Source organism: Cyprinodon tularosa, unplaced genomic scaffold, assembly GCF_016077235.1.
Source record: "Cyprinodon tularosa strain WSP-4 unplaced genomic scaffold, ASM1607723v1 ctg130, whole genome shotgun sequence".
Classification (NCBI taxonomy): domain Eukaryota; kingdom Metazoa; phylum Chordata; class Actinopteri; order Cyprinodontiformes; family Cyprinodontidae; genus Cyprinodon; species Cyprinodon tularosa.
In genome coordinates, this window is record NW_024038115.1 from 2096311 (window position 1) to 2120287 (window position 23977).

General features: G+C 36.5%; 1 protein-coding gene across 5 annotated transcripts in view; it reads left to right on the forward strand.

The window, feature by feature from the left end:
• The window catches only part of LOC119778195 (transducin-like enhancer protein 4), a 64759-nt gene that overhangs the window by 11418 nt on the left and 29364 nt on the right, over window positions 1-23977 (forward strand). For 3 of the 5 annotated variants that reach the window (XM_038277337.1, XM_038277339.1, XM_038277341.1), the window contains 4 exons: window positions 12457-12519; window positions 20163-20237; window positions 20607-20808; window positions 21689-21705. In XM_038277337.1, coding sequence (XP_038133265.1) covers window positions 12457-12519; window positions 20163-20237; window positions 20607-20808; window positions 21689-21705 — 357 coding nt within the window. The remainder of the gene's footprint in view (window positions 1-12456; window positions 12520-20162; window positions 20238-20606; window positions 20809-21688; window positions 21706-23977) is intronic. The other 2 variants (XM_038277338.1, XM_038277340.1) reach the window with 2 other exon arrangements.

A 23977-nucleotide genomic window follows, 5' to 3' on the forward strand; every position in this document is an offset into this window, starting at 1 on the left:
ATGCAAAATTCATAATCGATGCGGGAGCCCCTCAGAATCGATTCACCTCCTGACCGTTGGGGACGCTGTGTGCACTGTTCACAGAGGTGAAGGCTGTGTTGGAGTCGCTAAAGGCTGCTGAAAGAGTCGCGCTGACATGCAATGGCTGGACTTTGAGAGCGACTGACACCTAAATAACCATCACTTCTCATTTCATATCAGATGAGTGGGAATTAGTTTCAAATGTGCTTCAGACCAGGCCGCTTCACCGAAGTCACACAGGGATCATGTTGATGGAGGCATAGCGAACATGTTGATGGAGGCCATAAACGAATGGGGCATAACCGGAAAAGTAGCCGCTGTTGTTACAGATAATGCTGCCAATATGCTAGTTGCTGTCGATATCACTGAGCTATTACATGTTGGCTGCTTTCCCCATGTGCACAACTTGGCATCCTAGGCTGATCTTAATACTCCTGGAGTCACACAGCTTCAAAAATCAGCATTGAATTGAATCGAATTGCATCGGATCGAATTGCAACAGCAATAATCGAAATCGAATTGAATCGTGAGGTTCCTAACAATACCCAGCCCTAGTAGGTAGTATTTTTTTCCTTGAGAGGAAAAGCCTAAGTCCTGGGTGTGAGAAAAAACTGTTGTCTTATAGATACTGCTGGTCTCCCATTGCATGGTTGAATTCTCTCCAGGTACTCTGGCTTCCTCTCACAATCCAAAAACATTTCTGTTAGGTCAGTTGCTCTTAGACTATGGGCTTGAACAGTTGGGGAAAAGTTGTGTTGGGGAAATATTTCTCAGAAATTACTTACAAGATTGCCTCAATTTTTTAAGAAGTATTTTCATTTAACTGTGTAAAACAAACACTTTACTACTTCATAGCTTTGTACAGAGCATCCAGATGGGCAAAAATATGTCTTTATTGTTTATAGTGAGTGGGTGTTTTTTTGCTGTTAACATTATACGATTAAATCTGAGATCTTTGAGTTATGCTTATTTAGAAGTTAGGATAATATAAATTCTTAGTTTGTCCTTCACAGGTGACGTTTTTCATATGGATAAAAAAAGGAAAAGTTTTTAGATCTCTAATTTAAAAAAAGTTTGGATGATATAAATTCTTAGTTTGTCCTTAGCTATTGTAACCGTAGCTGTGGAGCCAAAATTAGACTTCTTTTAAGTAGCCAGTTCAGTGCCTCATTGAACATCCAACAAGCTTTGCATTCAGCTTAAGCTGCGTCACTTGCTCCTTTTCACAGCTTTATAAATATTAAACATGGCCAACACTTAACACCAATGTTCCCTTGAGCAAGGTACTTAAACCCCAGCTAACAACCGTACTGGAGAATCATGGAGGCTAATATGTATGGGTGAGTTCCCTGGCGTGCAGAAATGTGAAGAGGAGTCAAACTGAAAAAGGGCATGTGTGCTCAGCACATCTTGCCTGTATAAAGATTAAACATAAAATGAAAATGTCAGTTTTTTAGGTTTTCTCTGAAAGAGTGTGCCAATGCAGTCCGGTGTTATTGGCACATGAGAAATATTTTTTTCTAATAGTCCCACTCCATTATACAACTATCCATTATACCTATAACATTGCTATATGTTACTTAAAACTATACAGTATATGCTGTGTTAGGAATGTATCAGTCCTGTAGAACACATTCTGATGCTTGTTGAGGAAGGACAAAGATATAATGCAAAAGTACCTTACTGATGTTTAAGTCTGTTTCATATATATATATATATATATATATATATATATATATATATATATATATATATATATATATATATATATATATATATATATATATATACTTTTTTTAACTGTCAGTAGGCTAGTCTGCCTCATGTTGCAGTTTTAAGCTCTGTTGTCATGCAGTTTAGAACTTGGTTCAAATCCTGACCTGTGGTCGTTCAGCATGGGGTTTGAATATATATGATAGTTTTCCTGCCAGGTACCCATGTGTCTTTACCCAAAAAATATTTCATTACAATTCCAAAAGTTTTAAACAAAATAATAATTTTGTGTGATTGAATTATAATAAAAAAAAAAATGTATCTCTATATATATATATATATATATATATATATAGGACGTAAGTTAGTCTGGCTTTGATCAAAATCATACTGACTAACACATCCGAAGAAAAAAACTACATCATAGATTTTAAAAAGCCATGAAGTCAATATCATGCATTCAATTCAGACTATTATCAGCTAATATATTGTTTTACTCAATAATAATCAGCTATTTTTATATTTCTGCAGTAGCGATGCATCTTATCGATTGACAAGTGATTAATTGAGAATCTGACATTTTCTTTAAAACTTAAAAATGTGTTTTTACTAGGGCTGCAACTAACGGTTATTTTGCAAATCAACAATCTGTTGATTATTTTTTCGATTATTAATCGGATTGCCAAAGATTCCTTAAAGAACATTTTTTCTGAAATTAAACCAGGTGAAACTTTCCACTTGAGGAGTTCTGGATAGAGCATATTGCCAGATGATGAGTTTTATTTTTATCTTTAATGCAAAATTTGTGCATATTATTTTTACAATTTTAATATAATTACTCCTCTAAGTGGGTTGCTCTGTCAGCTAAAGGCATGTTTTAGAGTCTCTGTACCCCAATTCTTAATTAGTTGATAATTATTTCAATAACTCATTAATCACGATTAATCTAATTAATTGTTTCAGCCCTAGTTTTTACAATATGCTGATTTTAAAAATGCACTGAATTATTATATTGAAAGTATTTTTTGTGCAAGCTGAATGAATTATTAGAAATGTTTTCTTACGCATTACATTTTAATAAGAGATAACCGTATTGGGTACTGAATAAAAATAGTGGAATAAGATAAGTGAAACACTTGATTTCCTTCGTTTCTTATATACAGAGATGTAAAACTATCATTAAAAGACCAAATATATGGCTTTGTCACCTCTTCCTTATGAGGTGGACAGTAACCGTGATATAGCTCTGTGTTTTGAGTATTTCATCAATCAGTGCCAGAAGAGACTGTGTGCAATACCTTTCGAGATGTATGGTTGATCTTACAGGAATGTTTAAAATTGGCTCCATGAAGTGCATTAACATACACAAGCCATTCCCGTCTAACGTGCTGATTTCTAGCATGTCTTTTTCGATCATTTTACAAATTTTTTGCATATGGTGGTAACATTACAGCACTAAATAAAAAAATTGTTCAAAGTGGGCGTTATGAATTAATATAAAGTAATACTTTTTTATGATACATTATTAATCAACAATTAATCTTAAGTTATCTTTTTATTTTACATCCCTAATTTATATGTTAAATTACAAAAGTCACAGACTGAGCTTTTAAGCTCAAATATCAGGACTTTGTTTTCTTTTTTTCTCTTGCGAAAAGCAGCTGAACGATAGATTTCTGTCCACACTGCTTCACCATCTGTGGGTGTCGACACTATATTCTTCATGCGGGGTAATCACAAGAGGAAATACAGTCCAAACGGACCCCTTCGTTGTTTGTGTTGCTAATAAATAATGTGATGTTCATCCTCAGGTGCCCATTAGTATGCGTTTGTGTTTGAGTCTTTTCTTTTGTCTGTGTTTATGTTTGGGTTTGAGTTGCACTGCTAGCACTCCTTTTGGGACAGTGGATCAGGCAGTTTCCTGTAAAAAAAAATATCCCACCTGATCTGGAGGAAGTAAGTGCTGTATAATCTTTAAAAGCCAAGCCTCAGGTTCACTAAAAAACATCTGATGAATACAAAGAAGGCTGCAGGGGTGGGGGGTGGGATGGGGTAGCCTTTGCTACTTGATGTGTGTCTGTGTGTATATAAGGTTGTGTTTATGTGTGTGCTGTAGCTTTGCTTGAGCTTCTGGCTGAGGGATTTTATTTAAGTGTGTGTTGGGGGTTTGCTGTTGCTGCCGCAGGGGAAGTCTGGTACCACTGATACCAAAGTTAACCTCTTCAAAGGTTACATACATGAAACAGGGTTATAGATGTAGCCTCTGCTGCTTCATTTGCAAGAATGGGAAAAAAGTTATTTTTGTTCATTTTTTTTACCTGATTGATTGGGAAAAAATAAAAATTATTTTCTTTTGATCTCTGTTAAAAAAATATAAAAAAATTAAGTTTTAAGACACTTTATCTTTATAATTTTTTTTTCTTGGTCACCTTTTAGATAGCTTGTTAATTAATTTAAGTCAGCATCACTAGTCAATGAATGTATTTAAAAGTAGTTTGGCAAATTAAAATTTTTGACAATGATCAGGGTGTCTGACAAAGCCAATCAGAACCATGTAATACTGTCAAGACCAAGATACACTCGACAGGAGGAAAAAGGTTGTATAAAGTTATATATCAAATTAAAATGAATGGAGCCAGGCAAACCGCTCATCATTCTCTGCAATGGTGTGGCTGTAGTCTTTGTCTGACCCCTGTAGCAATTTCGCTAAAATGCTATGTGTGGGACAGCAAGACAGATATGGTGGCAATGTAAGGCATAGCATGTTTGGGAAAAATCACATGGTAAACTGGCAGGTTTGTCCCAATAAGGGTTCATCCGGGAAAAACACCACGTGTGTAAGCGGGGAAGACTTGGACATACACAATCAATAAAACATTTCAATAAACAGTATACAGACAGCAGACAAAGTTAAACAGTGATCTTCTTCGAGCTTTATAGAGCAGTATTACTATATCTTCTCAGAACAGTGGTCTGCAAAAAAAAAAAAAACCTTTATGCAACAAACATTACAGGAAAAAAATGGAACTTGAGCTGTTGATTTAGACATTAGGTCTAGGTTCTGGCTTTAAGCCTCCTCTTGGCCTCCGTGGGCCTGTAAAATTCCTTGAAGCCTGTTTTTTTATTTTTGTTATCCAGTTCGTCCAGGAAGACACTGCATTTTTTTATGATATATCGGTAGTTTTATAATTTCTTGCACCCTGTCCACCCGGTGATAATATTTAATGCACAATGTAACAAATGTAAAATAAATCTAAGCAATGGTCAGTTTTCTGTGTTCTTCTAAGCCCACAGTTTGAACTTGCCCTCATTTAAACCAATTTACAGACTCTGCCCCTGATCCTCGAAGATTCCATTTAAGGTGCGTTAACTTGCACTTGCAATTTCCTCTTTAAATACGTTCAATAAGTGGCTGTGTTGCTAGTGATCTACAGACCTTGCTGTGCCAATGTTAAGACATGCAAACCAATTTGGTTCGAATCAGCAGATTATGCATTTACAGGCAGTTGAGAGTTGTTGTAAAAAAAAAAGATGCAGATCAAAGCCATGTAGCTGAAGATAGTAATGATATAAATTATTTAGAAAATAATTATAATACTAAATAATATTTATAGAGCACTTCACATAGGCAGCCCATCTTTAAGTGGCAGAAACAAAAGCACCTAGAATAGGAAGCCGGATGCTGCCTATCAATGATTCATTTGGCATAACAGACCTCCTCTACGCTGTCGTCTGCTGGGCCCCTGGCAGCCCAGAGCGGGACAGAAAGAGACTGAATAAGCTGGTGAGGAAGGCCACTTCTGTCCTGGGCTGCCCTCTGGACTCGGTGGAGGGAGTGGCTGAAAGGAGGATGCTGTCCAACTCACATCCATCATGGACAACACCTCTAATCCCCTGCACACGACTGTAGAGGAGCTGAGCAGCTCCTTTAGTCAAAGACTTAGACACCCTGTCTGTAAGAAGGAGCGCTACCGCAGGTCATTCATTCCTGCTGCCACCAGACTCTATAATAATGCACTACAGTATAACCACAATAACTCATGTAAAAACCACTGTGCAGCTATATTATAGTTTTTTATTTATTGACTGTGCAATATTCTGTGCAATATGCTGAATGTGTAATATATGTGAATTAGGGATGGGACGATTTATGAAAACCGTCAGAACCGTTCGGTTCGACTGTCTCGGTTCGATTCGCGTGTGTTTCGTTCGGTTCATGCGCTGCTCCTTTTTCTCATAGGCGAAGCGTTTACACTCCAGAGCAGAAGGTGGCGGTACTGCGACCAAAGCGAACCACCAGTAGTAAACAAGAAGAAGAAGAAGTGAAGCAGCTTAGCAGGGTGTAGCAGGGAAAAAAATCAGTTGTTGTGGAGAATTGTGTCGGAATGGCGAGTGGGAAAGAACAGGAGTTGGAAGACGCGCCAGCAGCACTTTATAGGTCTGCTGTATTGGACCGCTTTGCATTTAGAGTGACCTACGATGACGGCGGAAAGAAAGTTGTGGATAAAAGTGCAACAGTGTGCAAGCATTGTGCAACACGTTTTGTTTATGCTAACAGCAACATGACCAACATGTCATGCTAACCCCGAAATCCCTCATACTCCGTCAGCAACCCCCGCTCCGCCCCGCTGCGCTCCAGACCGGCTGCTCAAAGTAAAGCTACAGCCCCCACTGTGGCTCCCGTCCGCTCCCCTCTGAGTTCCTTGGAGATGGTAGAGAGCATGCGCGAGATGATTAAATTCAAAGCAGCAAAACATACGGAGATGATCCAGGGTTTCCACGGATAATTTAAAATAATTACAATCCATTATTTTTGGGGAATTTTTTCATTAATTCCATACATTTTTATGGGATTTCGGTGTAACAATCAACATGTATCGAACCGAACCGAAAACCGTGACCAGAAACCGTGAATCGAACCAAACCGTGGATTTTGTGAATCGTTCCACCCCTAATGTGAATAGAATAGTCATACCACTACCTCACTGTTGCTCCTTATCTACTACACTTTAACGTAAAAGTAAATCCACCTTGTACATGATTGTACATACTTTTATTTTTTATTTCTTTATTTCTTATTTTTATTTTGTTTTTCATTGTGTGTGATACATGTACACTTGCACCTGGATATACTGTATATATATTGTTTATTGTTTATATATTAATGCACATTTTTCCTCCTTGTTTGCACCCTCTTTGACTTCTATGCCAATATGTGACAAGTGAATTTCTCCACTGTGAGATCAATAAAGCTCATCTAATCTAATCTTATTTTACTATTTGGATCATGAGGTCCATGACATCAGATGCCTTCTCTGATGTCATGGAGTACCCACTCTGGTCCCCTGCTGGTTCAAAGAGGGCATCTGTATATTGTGCCATCGGGTGTGACAATGAAAAAGGTGACTGATCAATTTCTTTTTACCGCTTACTAAAAGAATGAAATGAAAGTGGTCAGAAATGGCTGTCAGGGATCAGACAGGCTAACTAGACATCTCTGCAGTGTACATTTCTTATCAGATGAGTTTCAAAACAATCATGAGAACTAGCTTAGGCTGTTTCCAACTGGATTGAATGTGTTTTACAATTCTATTTAAAAAAATTATCGAGATCTGAAGATTTTGCTATGGAAATTATAGTTATCAGCTGTTTACATAGGGTACGCATAAAGATCAGCAGAAGACAGGTTACTTTACATACAAAAATCTTTTAATATATTTTCGGTTCAATAACCCAGCCTGCTGTGAAGTACCAATAGGCATCTGCGTTTTTATAAGCTTTTAGAGTTTCCCTGTTTTATGAGGACGGATTTTGCATAAGATATATAAGGCATGAAAGGACAAATCTGAAAGCCTGCAGTTGTAAGAAAGCTGTTGAAAAATGTCTGCAGGGACTTCATATGGATCGCATCCAATTACACTGATTTTATCTGTGTATCATTTAAACTCATGGGATTTAAATGAGAATGAAGAGCTAAGCTACATATGCGGTACTCAATGTTGATATATTTTGGGTTTTGTAACGGAAAGCTTTAGTCGTTTTTGTGTAACTTTATTATTTTTGGTTCTGTTTTAGAAGCCGGTAGTCCCAGTTTTGATTTGCATCATCCATGTGAATTTTCCTTTTTGTAATGGCATCCGAAGGCTGTCTGTATTCAGCACAGCTGTCCAAAGTTCCTGTCCTACCTACGATAGTGTTTTTACTGTTGACCACACAAAAGGTGAATGAATGGGAGTCTGAAACAGGATCTAGGAACTCCAATTTGCAGAAGTCTTAAACTGTCTTTGTCTTTGTAGAGGCTTAAGTCTGGCGACTTTTAGTTTGGACTTCATGTTTCTTCTGCAAAGTGAAGGTTTCCTTAAACCTACCATGACAGAAAAACTTGTGTACGTAGACACTTTATAATTATACAGACGTTTACTTTCATAATGAGCCTGCTGTAGGTTCCAATATGACATTAAGAGGGATTTCTTATTTACATATTTCCAGGGGCCGAGGTAGCCTATCATTGGCCACCCCTTTGGCCACCCCTACCATGTATAGTAATCCCATGTACATAAAATTCACAAAAAGTTCCCCTCTTAAACAGAGGGTGGCAGCAGTATATATATATATATATATATATATATATATATATATATATATATATATATATATATATATATATATATATATATATATATATATATATATAAGATTATAAATATTGAATTCATACTCCTTTCAGAACTAGTTTTTCTGTTTTACAGTAAAGAAGAAAAAGTTATGTATCTGCTGTCACCCAAGTCTTCAATGTAGTTGGATATAAATAACAACAAAATCCATTTAATGTAGGGATTAGTAGATGAAAGTATTAATATTATGCACAACAGTTATTAATAAAATTATAGTTGACATTTTTTTCCAGAAATGCACGTAGAAAATGACAATATGTTAACCTCAGAACTCATAGCTGAAAGAAGATCGTTCACTATACTTTTAGTTTAGACAGCCTGGAGGTGTACATTTGTTTATTTATTAGCAAGGGCTTTAGAAAAACCTAGTTAGTCTTTATTTGCAAAATATGGATAATGAGCTTGTTCATTTTCCAGTTGGAAAGTGTAGATTCACCCTGAGGTTCTGGCGTATGTCTGCTTTTGGCCACCTCTCAATGCACATTGGTGTTGTCCTGGCCACCCCTATAAAAATTTTCTTGCTACGCCTCTGCATACTGCAATCTTCTCTCAGTGTGAACTGGTTTAAAAAGCCAGACAAATGTATATCTGCATTTGTTTTGAATGCCCTCCACATGCATACTCTGTTGCCTGACTTCAAGTTGTTTGATAACTCTTTCAATTCTTGACTAGACCCACAAGCTGCTGCATGCATCTTACCTAAGACCCAGGATTTTGCTTTTTAAAGCTTTATTAAATATTTATAGGACCAACTATATTAAAAAATAAGCAAGCTGTTGTAGGCTGTTTCTTTCCTATGAAACCAGTCTGTCTCTGTTGCAAACTTTTTGAGGGGCTCACCTAAAGTTACAGGTAGGTTAAAATTTACTTCTTAACTTCATCTTTTGTGAAGATGTTGGCCCACATAGACATTCTCATAGGTGCTGTAATGGGTATTCACCTAAAATGTGTTGATATTTAATACTTTTAGACCTATTAAGATAGCACAGTACACCTTGATTGGAAAAGTTGATGCTGAATTTCAATGCCAAATATGGATTGCTCCCACTCAGGAATGATGCTCACGTACTCCGACGAATATGCACTTGACTGTGAGGGGGTGAAAATGTTGGGAGTGTTAAAATTATTTCATAAAAATGGAGCAGATGAAAGCTTCATCCTTCATCATTCATTATGTTTGTTTATGTGGGAGCACTACAGTATTTCTAGTGCACACAAATTCTCCTCTTGAGGCTTTTTTGTAGTTTCAAAGACAATTTAATGATGGTATTTGCAGTAGTGCCAACTGCAATAATTTGGGTGATGCATGTTATGAATGTGATGATAATTGCAGAGTCGTTGTGTATTTTGCTTGTGACAAATCACAGTTCTTACGGCACAGTGAAATGCACACACTTGCTTGGGATGTAAACATTTACACTCTCATTCATGTTCGGATGATCATGACACCACATCCAAATCTGCACCTTAAGTGACAGCTCTTCAGTTATACAACTTAAAAGGTTTCTTTCTCACTGTGAAAAGAATTTTTTTTTTTTTTTTTTTTTTTTTTTTAAGACTTTTATTGGCTTCCTCCATGGCACATTTATAACCCAAACTGTGTAGGTGCTACACTTCTTATTTTTTATTGCAATTCATTTTCTGTGAAGATAAATTGTTAGTTTTGCCCTTTACATGGCATCAGGAAAGGACAAAAGTATCTCACAGTTCTTTTTCTTAAGATTTTTTAACCGTATTATCTGAAGTTTAAAATTTCCCATCTTGAAAGTTCAATGTTGAAATGTTAAACACAATAAAGATACCAGTTATTATCATTAAAGTTAATTTCCATATAGTACAATCCTAATTTTTAAATACATGTTTAACTTTTCAGATTAACTGTTAGGTAACATTCTATGTTATTCCTAGTTTGTTCTGCAACATTTGAATTGATTGGTGCCTCTTGTTGCAAGACATCTGGAGTCATCTAAATAAAATCAGGTACTCACCTAAACTGTCTAGGGATATATTTTAATTGGGCTCTTTGTTGAGGGCAGTGTTGTTTTTGACAGCCATCTTTGAGTAAAGTCTTTCTGAAAAAAATGTGTGAGTCTTTTTCGAATATTATTGTTTTATGTTGTAATTTTATGTTGATATGGAACTTGGGTCTTCAAGAAATCATTTGGGGATATTTTATATTATAGTTATTTTAGTTATTTTGATTATTTAGGTCAATATAGAAATTCTAATTTTGAAACTTAAAATAAAAGTAAAATTATAGTTACAAGTAGATATTTAGCAATTATCACAAGATTTCAATTTCATTATTTGCTTACCGGTAATCTAAATGTCTTTAAAATTGACCCATCTAAAATACTAAATTATTATTAAATTCAGAATATACAGAATTTCAATCTATGTTACAAAGCATTTCATTTACAAAAACAGGAGCTAAATTAGCTTTTTTTTTGCATGCGTATTGATTCCCCGGCAGTCTCAGCAACCGCTTGTCTTGTGCGGACTTTAATTTACGAACATTTTCCTTGCCGCACCTTCTTTCTTTGCTGACTTTTTTAAAACGAGACCTGTAAAAATCTGGGTTTTGTCTGAGACATATACAAAGATTCTTTACTGACTATGTTGACTTTATGACAATTGGAGAAAAATTATGATCAACCATTCATGGGAATAATTATACAACCACACATATAATCTGTTGCATTGTGAAAATGTCACGCTTGGAAAGAGCATTTAGAGCAGGCATTCCCAACTTCGGTCCTTGAGGCCCGCTGTCCTGCAAGTTTCAGAGGTTTCCTTGCTCCAGCACAGCTGATTTTAATTGAAAGCTGATTAACAGGCTTTTGGTCTACTGCATCATTATAATCAGCTGTGTTAAAGCAGGGAAACCTCTAAAACCCACAGGACAGTGGGCCTTGAGGACCAAGGTTGGGGATGCCTGATTTAGAGGGTATCCTGTTTTCCAAAGATCACTGCAGGATGTGCATGACCTCCTCCCACCTTTTTACTCAATTTGATGCCAGACCTTGCCAATGAGAGCGTGACCTATACATTTTTTTATTTGAAACACAGCTTGAAAAACATGTTTCCCCCAACTCTCCCTGAAACCAGCCAATATGTGTAATATTGAGGTGTGTGCACTTCTTCCACCAGCTGTTATACCAAGAGCATTAGAGTAAATTACTTATTGCTACCCTGATGTGGTTGTGATAAGATTGTAGCTATACAATGAAACAAGCAAGACCAGGTCTGCTTCAAATTTTCCACTGGCCAATCCAAGTAGGGGAAACCAAGGTCAAATGCCATGGGAAAGTCTAAAGGGTCTAAAAGGGTCTTCCTTCCTGCTCCCAGGATCCTGATAAGGTGTCAGTGCAATAATGAACCTCCAAAACCTCACCATAAAAATGTTGATCACAATGACAGCAGTAAGAGGTAAAGTCGGCATCTAATGGGAGGTGCATTGCATTCTAGATGTTACCTTTTAAACCTCCTGGATGGGTCAGTTGTTCAATCCATGGATGTCCTGTTGTGCTATACCTTCTTGTTGTACACTATACTGTTTTTTTGTGGCGCCACAACAAAAGTGTGCATTTACAAATACAGTATTTTTACAGTTGATGGGAATTAAGCCAGATTCTAAGAGAGAAAGAAAAAAGTTTAGGCTTACACGACCTTGCTTAAATGTTATTTCAGTATGCTTATTTATTTTCCTTTTTACCCTATATTTACATTTTATTGCTCAAAAGTATCCACATAGGAACTGGTTTAGTATGTATATTCATGTAGAGAAGAAAAGGTACTCTTTAAACAATTGGATAGTTATATTATGCAAAATCATTATCAAAGATTTTAGGTAAATATTCAATCAGATACATAGATATTTAATCGAACTGTGGCCCAATGAATAAAACTCAAATTGAATCATGAGGTTTTCAATGATACCCATGCCTAGTTTTTCCTAAATAGTAAAGCTCAGTCATCTAATCACCTGAAAATGACACCTTGTGTATTTGATGATTTTGTCCTCTTTGCCTGTCCCTCTGTCTTACAGGCAGAGATCGTCAAGCGCCTGAATGCAATCTGTGCCCAAGTCATCCCTTTCCTCTCTCAAGAGGTAAGAGTGAAAAATTCCTGCCACTGGGAGTTAAGGAAAAGGTGGGTGAGAGAAAGAATGAGGGGGAGAAAAGACGACCGGGGGAAAATTGTGGATTCTGAGGCAAACTGTACAAAAAATATACAGACACACACATAAATGCAAAAACAAACATGCAGATTATCCCAGGCTAATCCTCCCTGCTCAGGATAGGCAGATAGACTGTGAACTTATCAAATGTCTCCCACTAACATATGCAGGAGCCAGCAGTGAAGTGTACATGTTAGAAAATACTTTTTTGTTGAAATACATTTCATTTGTATACGTATACAGAGGTGGGTATGAAACGTGGGCTTTATGCGAGTGTTTATTATCCAATCCTATAGTGTGTGTGTTGCTGTGATAAATCCTCCCTCTAAGGAAGTAACAAACTATGTGTACAGGTGCTGGTCATAAAATTAGAATATCATGAAAAAGTAGATTGATTTCAGTAATTCCATTTAAAAAGTGAAACTTGTATATTATATTCATACATTACATACAAACTCATATATTTCAGATGTTTATTTTGTTTAATTTTGATGATTACAAATGACAACAAATGAAAATCTCAAATTCATCATATCAGAAAATTAGAATATTGTGAAAAGGTTCAAAATTGATGGCCCCTGGTGCCACACTCTAATCAGCTAATTAACTCAAACCACCTGCAAAAGCCTTTAAATGGTCTTTCAGTCTAGTTCTATAGGCTACACAATCATGGGGAAGACTGCTGACTTGACAGTTGTCCAAAAGACGACCATCGGCACCTTGCACAAGGAGGGCAAGACACAAAAGGTCATCGCTAAAGAGGCTGGCTGTTCACAGAGCTCAGTGTCCAAGCACATTAATAGAGAGGCGAAGGGAAGGAAAAGATGTGGTCGAAAAAAGTGTACAAGCAAGAGAGATAACCGCACCCTGGAGAGGATTGTGAAACAAAACCCCTTCAAAAATGTGGGGGAGATTCACAAAGAGTGGACTGCAGCTGGAGTGAGTGCTTCAAGAACCACCACACACAGACGTATGAAAGACATGGGTTTCTGCTGTCGCATTCCTTGTGTCAAGCCACTCTTGAACCACAGACAGCGTCAGAAGCGTCTTGCCTGGGCTAAAGAGAAACAGGACTGGACTGCTGGTGAGTGGTCCAAAGTCATGTTCTCTGATGAAAGTAAATTTTGCATTTCCTTTGGAAATCAAGGTCCCAGAGTCTGGAGGAAAAGAAGAGAGGCACTTCATCCACGTTGCTTGAAGTCCAGTGTAATGTTTCCACAGTCAGTGATGGTTTGGGGTGCCATGTCATCTGCTGGTGTTGGTCCATTGTGTTTTCTGAGGTCCAGGGTCAACGCAGCCGCATACCAGGAAGTTTTAGAGCACTTCATGCTTCCTGCAGCTGACCAACTTTTTGGAGATGCAGATTTCATTTTCCAACAGGACTTGGCACCTGCACACAGTGCCAAAGCTACCAGTACCTGGTTGAAGGACCATGGTATCCCTGTCCTTAATTGGCCAGCAAACTCTCCTGACCTTAACCCCATAGAAAATCTATGGGGTATTGTGAAGAAGAAGATGCAATACACCAGACCCAACAATTCAGAAGAGCTGAAAGCCACTATTCGAGCAACCTGGGCTATCATAACACCTGAGCAGTGCCACAGACTGATCGACTCCATGCCACGCCGCATTGCTGCAGTAATACAGGCCAAAGGAGGCCCAACTAAATACTGAGTGCTGTACATGCTCATACTTTTCATGTTCATACTTTTCAGTTGGCCAACATTTCTATAAATCCTTTGTTTTTATTGGTCTTCAGTAATATTCTAATTTTCTGATATGATGAATTTGAGATTTTCATTTGTTGTCATTTGTAATCATCAAAATTAAACAAAATAAACATCTGAAATATATGAGTTTGTATGTAATGTATGAATATAATATACAAGTTTCACTTTTTAAATGGAATTACTGAAATCAATCTACTTTTTCATGATATTCTAATTTTATGACCAGCACCTGTATGTATAGGTGTGTGCTCCTGTGTGTGTGTGTTGAGGGGTGGGAACAGCAGGGACGAGTGAGTTTAAACTCCGAAAGCTCTCCTCCAGATTAGCCATGGATTAGGAGGGTTTAGGATGGATTAGGAATAATGGCATTAGACTGTGGTGCTGCTACACAGCCCTGAGGCCTGCAGAGAGGGGAGGCAGGGAGAGGAAGTTGCTTTGTGTTGGTGCAAAGCCTTGTGGACTGTGCAGATGAAATGCACAACAAAAACGCTGCATATTATCATTATTATGCACCAAATAAGATCAGTTATATTGAACCACTGCTTTTTTTTCAAACCTATTAATTATTTAGGATATGGTTTCCCATTTAACTTTGTACTGAAAATGACATGCTTCCTAAACATGGGGTACTACAATTCTACTCAGTCAATCTCAAAGCAACACTTCTTATGTTGGCAGGATCTGATGCTTCTTATTGCCTAAAAAGAAGTGCATTTCATCATATTTATTAAACTTAATTTCTTTGGAAAACCTAATGAAAACTTAAATTAAAGAGCAACTCAGTAGCCATTGCACTGAATAAACTAAGCTCACTCAGCCTAGTGAGATTCTTTATACCCAGAGGTTTGCAGGTACCAAAACATTGTACTCAAATAAAAATACCACAGCTTCAACATATTTTTGCTTAAGTTAAAGTAAAAAGTAGCTGTTAAAAAATTTTATAAAGTACCGAGTAACTGTATTACTATTTAAAATGATGTAATCGGACAGATCATAATATAAATTTATGGGCAAACTCCTTTTGCATTAAGGCAAAAAGATAATAGGTATTATAAAAATGGATATATATTTGGAAAATAAACAGAGGCAGAAAAAAAGACTTTTAAAATCCCATTTTTCTAACATAAAATACATGCAACCATTTCTTAAAGTGTATGTATATATGACCCAACTGTATAAAGTACCTCCAGTGCCAATGATTTATTTTATATTCATTATATATCGACCGCATAAACTCTTTAAGTGATTTTTTAACTGTCTGTCTGTGTCTTTTGCATTTTAGGTTAAAATAAGCTTGTTGTATTTTAGTAAAGTTACTCACAGAGGGTCGAATAACCAAAGATTTTACTCAAGTAAGAGTAGTGATACTTCATGATACTAGTACTTCTTGAAAGTATTTTTTTAAGTTAAAGTTTTTAAAAAGTGAAAGTAAAAAGTATAGTAGTACATTTCTTTCAAAATGTTACTTAAAGAAACCTATGTAAATCTAACTAGTTACTACCCATATTTGTTTATACCCTTTCAAAGTTCTTTCATTTTGCAACTTTATAGCTACAAACTTATTTTCATTTAACACAACAAAAAGAAAAAAGGAAAAAAAAGAAAAAACAGTGTAGCATTCATTATTATTCAACTACCTGTAATTTGATGCCCCTTACTAATATCCAATGTGAAATCTTGCTTCATGTGTCATCTTATCCAAAATAAACCTATATTAAGGAGCAACTACAAACCTACCATCGATTGGCTGTTTTCTTAAACTTAAATGTCTGGGAAACATTAAATAACACTGCAACTGTAATTAAAGCAAAAGTTGGAGCTCTATGTCTTTGCTTAGTGGATCTTAGAATACACACAGTAGGCAAGCAACAATTTTCTTGTATTTGCTTAACCATTTAGGGATTATATTTATTCACTGCAAAAAATGAATCTAAATAAGTTTGTTTTTTTTCTCAAAATAAGTATGTTTTGTCTTGATTTGAGGAGGTAAGTACTTTGGAAATGGAGCAAAACGATTTACATTTACAATAAGATAAAATTGCATTGTCTTATTTCAAGTACATCTAATTAGCTTTCTTAAAGAGTAAAAATGCTCATTCCATTGGCAGATCATCTTATTTACCTACTTAAATAAAGGGTAAATAATCTAAATGTAAGATTTTTTTTCCTAATTTTAGATAATTTTTGAACTGTTAGATTTATTAGATTAAAATATTGTGATCATTTTAATAGTTTTTATCATTAAATTTTCCTTCCATTTGACGATATCTTTTACTTTTTCACATTAAATTCAATATCAGTGTAAATTTTTTGACAAGATGTAAAAAAAAATTGTCGAAAACTTAAACACTGAACACTGTATGTAGAGTTCTGTTTGCCTAAGATCAAATAGTTTTTCTTCAAAAATCAAGATTTGCATGGCCTGAGATGACAAAGATGATTAGAATTTATAAGCATTTAATTTGTAATGTACATTTCTTATTTGTAGATATTAGAAGTATTGATGAAAATGTTATGGAAGCTAATTAAAAGTATTTATCAGAGTTTTGAATCTTCTCCTGTGTGCGTTTCACATTCTGCTACGTAGGTTAGACTCAGGGAACCGACATGTAACCTAACGCGATGGTCAGGTTCATTTCCACACCTGATAAGCTCTTTCATCTCTGGTTTACTTTGATGTCCCTGGATGAATCTTCCTGCTCTTACTCACTGTCTGCATCCGTCTTCCCCTCTCTCTACCCTTTTTCACGACTTTATTCTGTTGGCTGTCTCCCTCTTTCTAGCTGACTCTTTCTCTCCACAAAAATGTTCGTTACTGTGTGATGAAGCTTTTGGAAGCAACATTTTTCCTTAAATATTTGAGATGTTCTATCAGCCTAAACATAATTCAAAAACCAGAAGGACACACAAAGATCTTATTAAACAGTCTTTAAAATTCAATAAAAAACTAAATACTCATCTCTATTGGAAAAGCAAACCATAATTTTCTAAATTAAAGCTCTATTGCAGAAAATTTGCTCCCATCTAGTGGTGTGCTAAAAGAATTGCAATGACTAAGGGCTCTGCTACTTTGCTGTTAAGTGCATAACTACCACAGAAGTTGTACAGCGTCATTAATGTGAGAAGTCAACATCCTGTTTGCATTCCTACTGTCTCGTTGAGTAATGAAGTGCAGAACGTCACCTAATTATTTTCATATTATATATTTTTTAGCATAAAAATGTTTTCAGCTGAAGTAAATCATTTACGATGAGAAACTTGCATTACTTTGGTCTATTCTATCTGACTAGAGGGAAGACATTAACTCCCATCACCCTTAAAAAAATCAGCTAAAATAAACAATGAATCACATAGAAAATCTTCCAGAAAAATGGCTGAAAGAAGTGCCTACTGGTATGCCTTCTGTATTCTGTATGTTAAAGGGCAACTTTAAATTTCATTGTTATATTGAATTAACTTACATGTCCAGCAGGAAGCCTGCAAACTCTGCATCTGTTTTGATGCTTTGCTCCCTCATGAATTGTCTACACCTGTTAAAAGATACAGTACTCTGATGTAGACTCTCTTGATCTTCCAGTTGTAACCTCTTTTTCTATTCATGGTTATTTTCCTTTCCCTCTTTCTGGGCAAAGAGTCTGGATGTTACTCCATTTCAACTCAGAGAGCGAGTAGAATTATCTACTGTGGGCCGGATTTATCAAGATCCAATTTTGCGTGCAGTAATTTGCGCTCGCAAACTGGAATTTTGCGCGAGGGGCTGAACCATGGTTTGCGGGTGATTTAACAAGAGCGATTGCGTAACTGGTGGCAGGTGCAAAACTGTTGGAGACGCTCTATTTAAATTATGGTTTTGCGCGTTTGGTGGTTTGCGGCATGGCGAGTTTGGACAGCAGAAAGCGCAGAAAGAAATTCGACCCCATGGAAATGGAGGTATTGGTGGATGAAGCCAACAAACATTTAAGTGAACTACAGCAAAAAAGTGTGCCTGTCACACAGAGGAACGCTATATGTGAACAAATCTGTAATAAAGTAAACGCTGTTGGTGAAACCTTGCGAACAGTGGATGAAGTAAAAAGAAGATATCAGGATATTAGAAGGCGAACCAAAGAAAAACTGGCATATAACAAAACATCTGCGAACAAAACAGGAGGGGGCACAGTAGATGAGATGCCTCTGACCAGCATTGAGGAACAAGTACAGCTGACGCTCTGTGAGGAGCAAATCACTGGAATTGCATCTCCAAAATGGCAATGCTGGATAAACGAAATGTTTTGATGATCGTTTCCTCGTTCATTCCAAAAATATTCACACGGAGTGAAAAAATGCGTTCTCTGCGTCTCCTTGCTTCATTTCGATGTCTCCTTTTTGCGGAAATAACCGCTGCCATGTGTGCGCAATTACGCATACAGACCATTTGCACCTTCTTTTGAAGCGTGTTAAATATAGAGTCAGATACCGTAAGTAAAATTGCTTTCAGGTTTGATAAATCACTTTGCGAGTGCTAAATTAATATATTTACATGTTCTCCTCCCACAAGACGCACTTTTGCGTGTAAACGCCCCATATTGCATATTCATTGCAGAAAAAGTACTAAATGGATAAGAGGCGCTATTTAGCACGTTTTAAAGACCAAATCCTTTTAGCACGCTGTTGATAGATCAGTTTGTACATTTTTTAGCGTGCGCAGTGAAATAGCTCACGTTTTAATACACGCAAACCTTTGATAGATCCGGCCCTGTGTGTTTTATATCTATCCTCCACTGACAAGTCTTCATATACAGGTAGAACATGCAAGACAAACAAGTTTGTCTCCTTTCAGCTAATGTATTCAAAGATGGCGACACATAATGGCATCGTCCATTAGGTGCACTGCCAGTTATGTATTTATAAACAGCTCATTCTAAACTATGGGAACATTTTTATCTTGTATGTGATTGTTATTAGAATTTGGCAGAATATGTATTTATGAAAGCAAAACTTGATTTTTAGCTAATAAAGAGTCAAACTAGTTAAGGAATCACTTCCCAGACTACTAAAAGACATTGTTTTATTTTATAACTCACACCTAGGGATAGGCCTGTATAAGACTCTCACTCTATGATCATTTTTATTAAAAGCTATCATGATATGAACATCATACACCAAATGAAAATATATGGCATAATATATTTCTGGTTTGACATTTATATCCATTGTTTCTACAATTACAAAGATGGTAACAAACTATACGTTTGTTTCAGTTCTGATATTTAAACTTGAGTAGACACACCTGCTTGATTTTACATATTTTTTTTCAAGTGCTTAATAAGTTAATAAGTTGAGCTTGCTGGTAGGGTAGAGTCTGCATTTGATGACTTTACGGACATGCCACTGTTAGTATGTTAGATTACAGTTTTAACTAAAACGGAGAAGCTGCTCATTTAGTTTATTCAACACAGTTGCTTGTGTTTTTTGTAACTGGTAAAGAAACACAGACATGGGTTATTTCAAGTGATCACTATTTTATTTTAAAGCATGTTTTTATATAATAAATGGGGGATTTCCTAGACTTGTATCAGCAAAAGACCCTAATTTATTTTAAGATTTACTCCTCTATTAAACTGTTTCCTGTAGAGCAACTGGTTTCATTTGTTACTCTAAGTCATTTGAAACAGCTTGATGCCCTGGTTGTAAATTATGATTTAATTTAGAGTAGTAAGGTCTGTACTTTAATATTCTAATTTAGTGTAGATCTAAGTTTTCCCCCCACAAATATTTATTTAAAATATCTGTTTTTACTGATCTCATTCTCACTTTGCCAGTTAATTTGACTCTAAATCGTCCTGCTTCATTTCTGTCTGTTAGCATCAACAGCAGGTGGTGCAGGCGGTTGAAAGAGCGAAGCAGGTCACCATGGCTGAACTCAACGCCATTATAGGAGTGAGTTTAACACACACATACAAATGCAAACGGACTTAGTGTGGAAAGTTCAAGAAATTTTTCAAAACATATGAGAGTGTCATGTTATAATGTAAAGAAGAACTTGGAGAACTTAACAGATTAGGATTTAATGGTGCAAACATCGCTTATGAAGTCAATTCTATATGGCATTTGAAGGGATTTTATATCAAAAAGAGGGTGTTCTCATTTAGTTTTACACTTTGAGGGCATAAAACCACATTTTTATGAAACATAGGTCAGGTTAAAGTCTAAGTGCTTTAAATAACGTTTGCTGCCAATATTATAGATTTTCATTCCCCATGATAACTGTAAGGGGTGTGTCTGTATGTGTGTCTGTATGTGGATCAGCAGCACCAGCTCCAGGCTCAGCACCTCTCCCATGGTCATGCCATTCCAGTCCCGCTCACCCCCCATCCAGCAGGTCTGCAGCCCCCTCTGCCCCCGGGTGCCAGTACTGCCAGCCTGCTGGCTCTATCATCAGCACTGAGTCACCAGCTGCCACTTAAGGATGAGAGGAAACACCATGAGAACAACGGAGAACATACAAGAGGTAATTCTGGCTCTGTGTGGGTTAAACAATGAGTAATACTGAGCCTGTCTGGGAGAGCATCTGTTCTAATTAGATCCATCTAAATGCTGGAGAACCAAAAGAGTAATTGGCTCAGATTATTTTATTCTGGCTTTTTAAGCTTTGGATACAGTTTAGTTGATTCGCCTCTGAATATATTTTAAGATAAAACCTTACCTCACTTCCTCCTTGTGTGACATCATGTAAACATCGAAATAAATCCATCAAGATACCAGGAAGAGAATAGTGGACCTCAAGATGCTTAATACCTGGAAAAAAAAACAAACATGTTTAAATATCTGAAGGTGCAGCATTAATCTTTTTAAACAACAGGTTTAATACAAACATCATGTGAAAATGAGAGTTCCTTGTCTCAGAAATAACAATTTCATAGTGCAAAACATGAGAATTACTGGAACAAAGGCAAGCGTTTATTATTAGGGTGCTTACAATGGCTGGAAAGAGTTTTATTATTATGATTATCTTGTAAACAACAGGATTTGTGCACAAGATTTGTGAAATCCAAGAGCCAGCAGATATGTTAGCCTTGATAGAGAAATGTTTTGGACCAATGAAATGCAGGTAAAAGAAATGAAAACTTTAGTGCTGTAGATGTACATGAAAGTTTCAGGGAGATTCTGTCATCGGAATAGAAGAGCAATTAATTCAAAGATATTCTCACATCTTCACTAGAGAGAGTCAGTAGTTGGGGTGTTTTATCTGGTCAAAACTGCTTTGTCTTTTTGATTTCGGTGTCTTTTATTTGTTACATATGTGGTTGTTTTACATAAACCTAAATTGTTTTCAGTCTTCAATTAATTTTATTTCTCTCTTTCTGTCTCTCCTTAATTTTCCTCCTCAGACAGAGACTCAGTTAAGGTAAGTCTTTTTAATCTCTACTAGTTATAAAATGAACCATCTTATAACTACAACATTGAGATTATATGTCTGTCTTAAAGACAACTAGTGCATAATTAATTCAGGGTCTAAAGTGCATAATCTCCCCCTCTTTCTGACACTAAATCTGACAGAAAATCTCCTGTTTTAGGTGCATTAGGATTACCAAAATAACAGATTTTTTCTATATCAGTATAAGTGTGTGGAACTTTTAATTTTAATTATTAATTTCCTTTCACAGAAATGTACATACATTTAAATCAATTTGCCCTTAAAAACCTTTAGAAAAGCAAGATGTGAGGTGAGCTCAGGAAACGTTCTGATGCAGTATCTCAAACATGCTGTTCTCTGTGACAAGACGAGAAAAAAATCAAAAGTATCCAAGCAAAGTTGGATAATTATCATTTTGTATGATTTTTCCTGTGGTGTGGGACTTTGGTTCTGCACATTATAAATAGATGGTGTATTGAGGATATAACTCCTATGTGGGATTTTTGAGGCAACATCTCATGGGATCTGTCTTTAGGGTCGGGTAAATATGGGTCTTCAAAATGGACAATGTCCCTTCCTGAGGTTTCGAATTTGGTATAAATTGTTGAAGAAAAAACAAGGTAAATGTTTTGAAGTGGTCATCGTATAGAAAATGTTTGACAAGAGTTTTAGGGAGTTTAATGGGTGGAATAGGGTTTATAAATTTGACTTGGTTACATTAGATTTGTCAAGAGGAACCAATTATTATCCAAGCAAACTGGATTAAACTTGTGTAGTATTTTTTGACTCAAGTTATAAAGTTTAGGCTAACTTTCAAATAATAGGAACATAAACTTCTGAAGCTGATGAAAGTTAAACATTCTTATAGAATTTTTCAGGTTCACTCTAACCTTCAGAAAATACTATAAATGCCATGATCTATTACATGGATGCCCAAAGTGTGGTGCGTGCACCCCAGGGTTGTGCGAGCTGCCACTAGAAGTTGGTGCAAAAAATTATTACCCGTATTTTCACGACCATAAGGCGCACCGGACTAAAAGGCGCACTCTCAGTTATGTGTGCCATTTCTGTATTTAACACACACATAAGGCGCACCGGACTATAGGGCGCGTTTTTTATATACAGGTACATGTCCTCTCAGGTGGATTTTCCCACTTAAAAACATATTAAAACTACTTTATGATCACAGCAAATAAAGCTGCAAGGTGTATTTATTACAAAGTATTATTCAAACCATGGGAACCGGCCGTGAGAGACACATCGCTGATGACACAGGGCTGCGATTACTCCTCTGATACAGTTTATTGACGCATAAATTAACTTAAAACATAGGCAGGATAATAATCTGGATGAACTGACTGCAATGATTAAATTTTCAGGTGGACTTTCTCACTCAAAAAGATTTAGATTATTTAGATGAAAAAACACCTGCCGAGGTGAGCCCGGATGCGCCGCGGCCCAGAGGCTGCTGTTGAATTAAGTTTTCAGGTAGAAAAATAGAGCGGGAGCAAAACCGAGTATGATTGTGCTTTATTCAAGTATTCATTACAGAGTATTAATCAAACCCCTCAAAGTCCTCATCCTGTTTCTGAATTAAACAGCTGCGCTAAATCCGACATGCCAGATTCCCCTTCTTCGTTTATTGACGCATAAATTAACTTAAAACATAGGCAGGATAATAATCTGGATGAACTGACTGCAATGATTAAATTTTCAGGTGGACTTTCTCACTTAAAAAGATTTAGATTATTTAGATGAAAAAACACCTGCCGAGGTGAGCCCGGATGCGCCGCGGCCCAGAGGCTGCTGTTGAATTAAGTTTTCAGGTAGAAAAATAGAGCGGGAGCAAAACTGAGTATGATTGTGCTTTATTCAAGTATTTATTACAGAGTATTAATCAAACCCATCAAAGTCATCATCCTCTGTTTCTGAATTAAACAGCTGCGCTAAATCCGACATGCCAGTTTCCCCTTCTTCTTCGTTTATTGACACATAAATTAACTTAAAACATAGGCAGGACAATAATCTGGATGAACTGACTGCAATGATTAAATTTTCAGGTGGACTTTCTCACTTAAAAAGATTTAGATGAAAAAACACCTGCCGAGGTGAGCCCGGATGCGCCGCGGCCCAGAGGCTGCTGTTGAATTAAGTTTTCAGGTAGAAAAATAGAGCGGGAGCAAAACTGAGTATTATTGTGCTTTATTCAAGTATTTATTACAGAGTATTAATCAAACCCCTCAAAGTCCTCATCCTCTGTTTC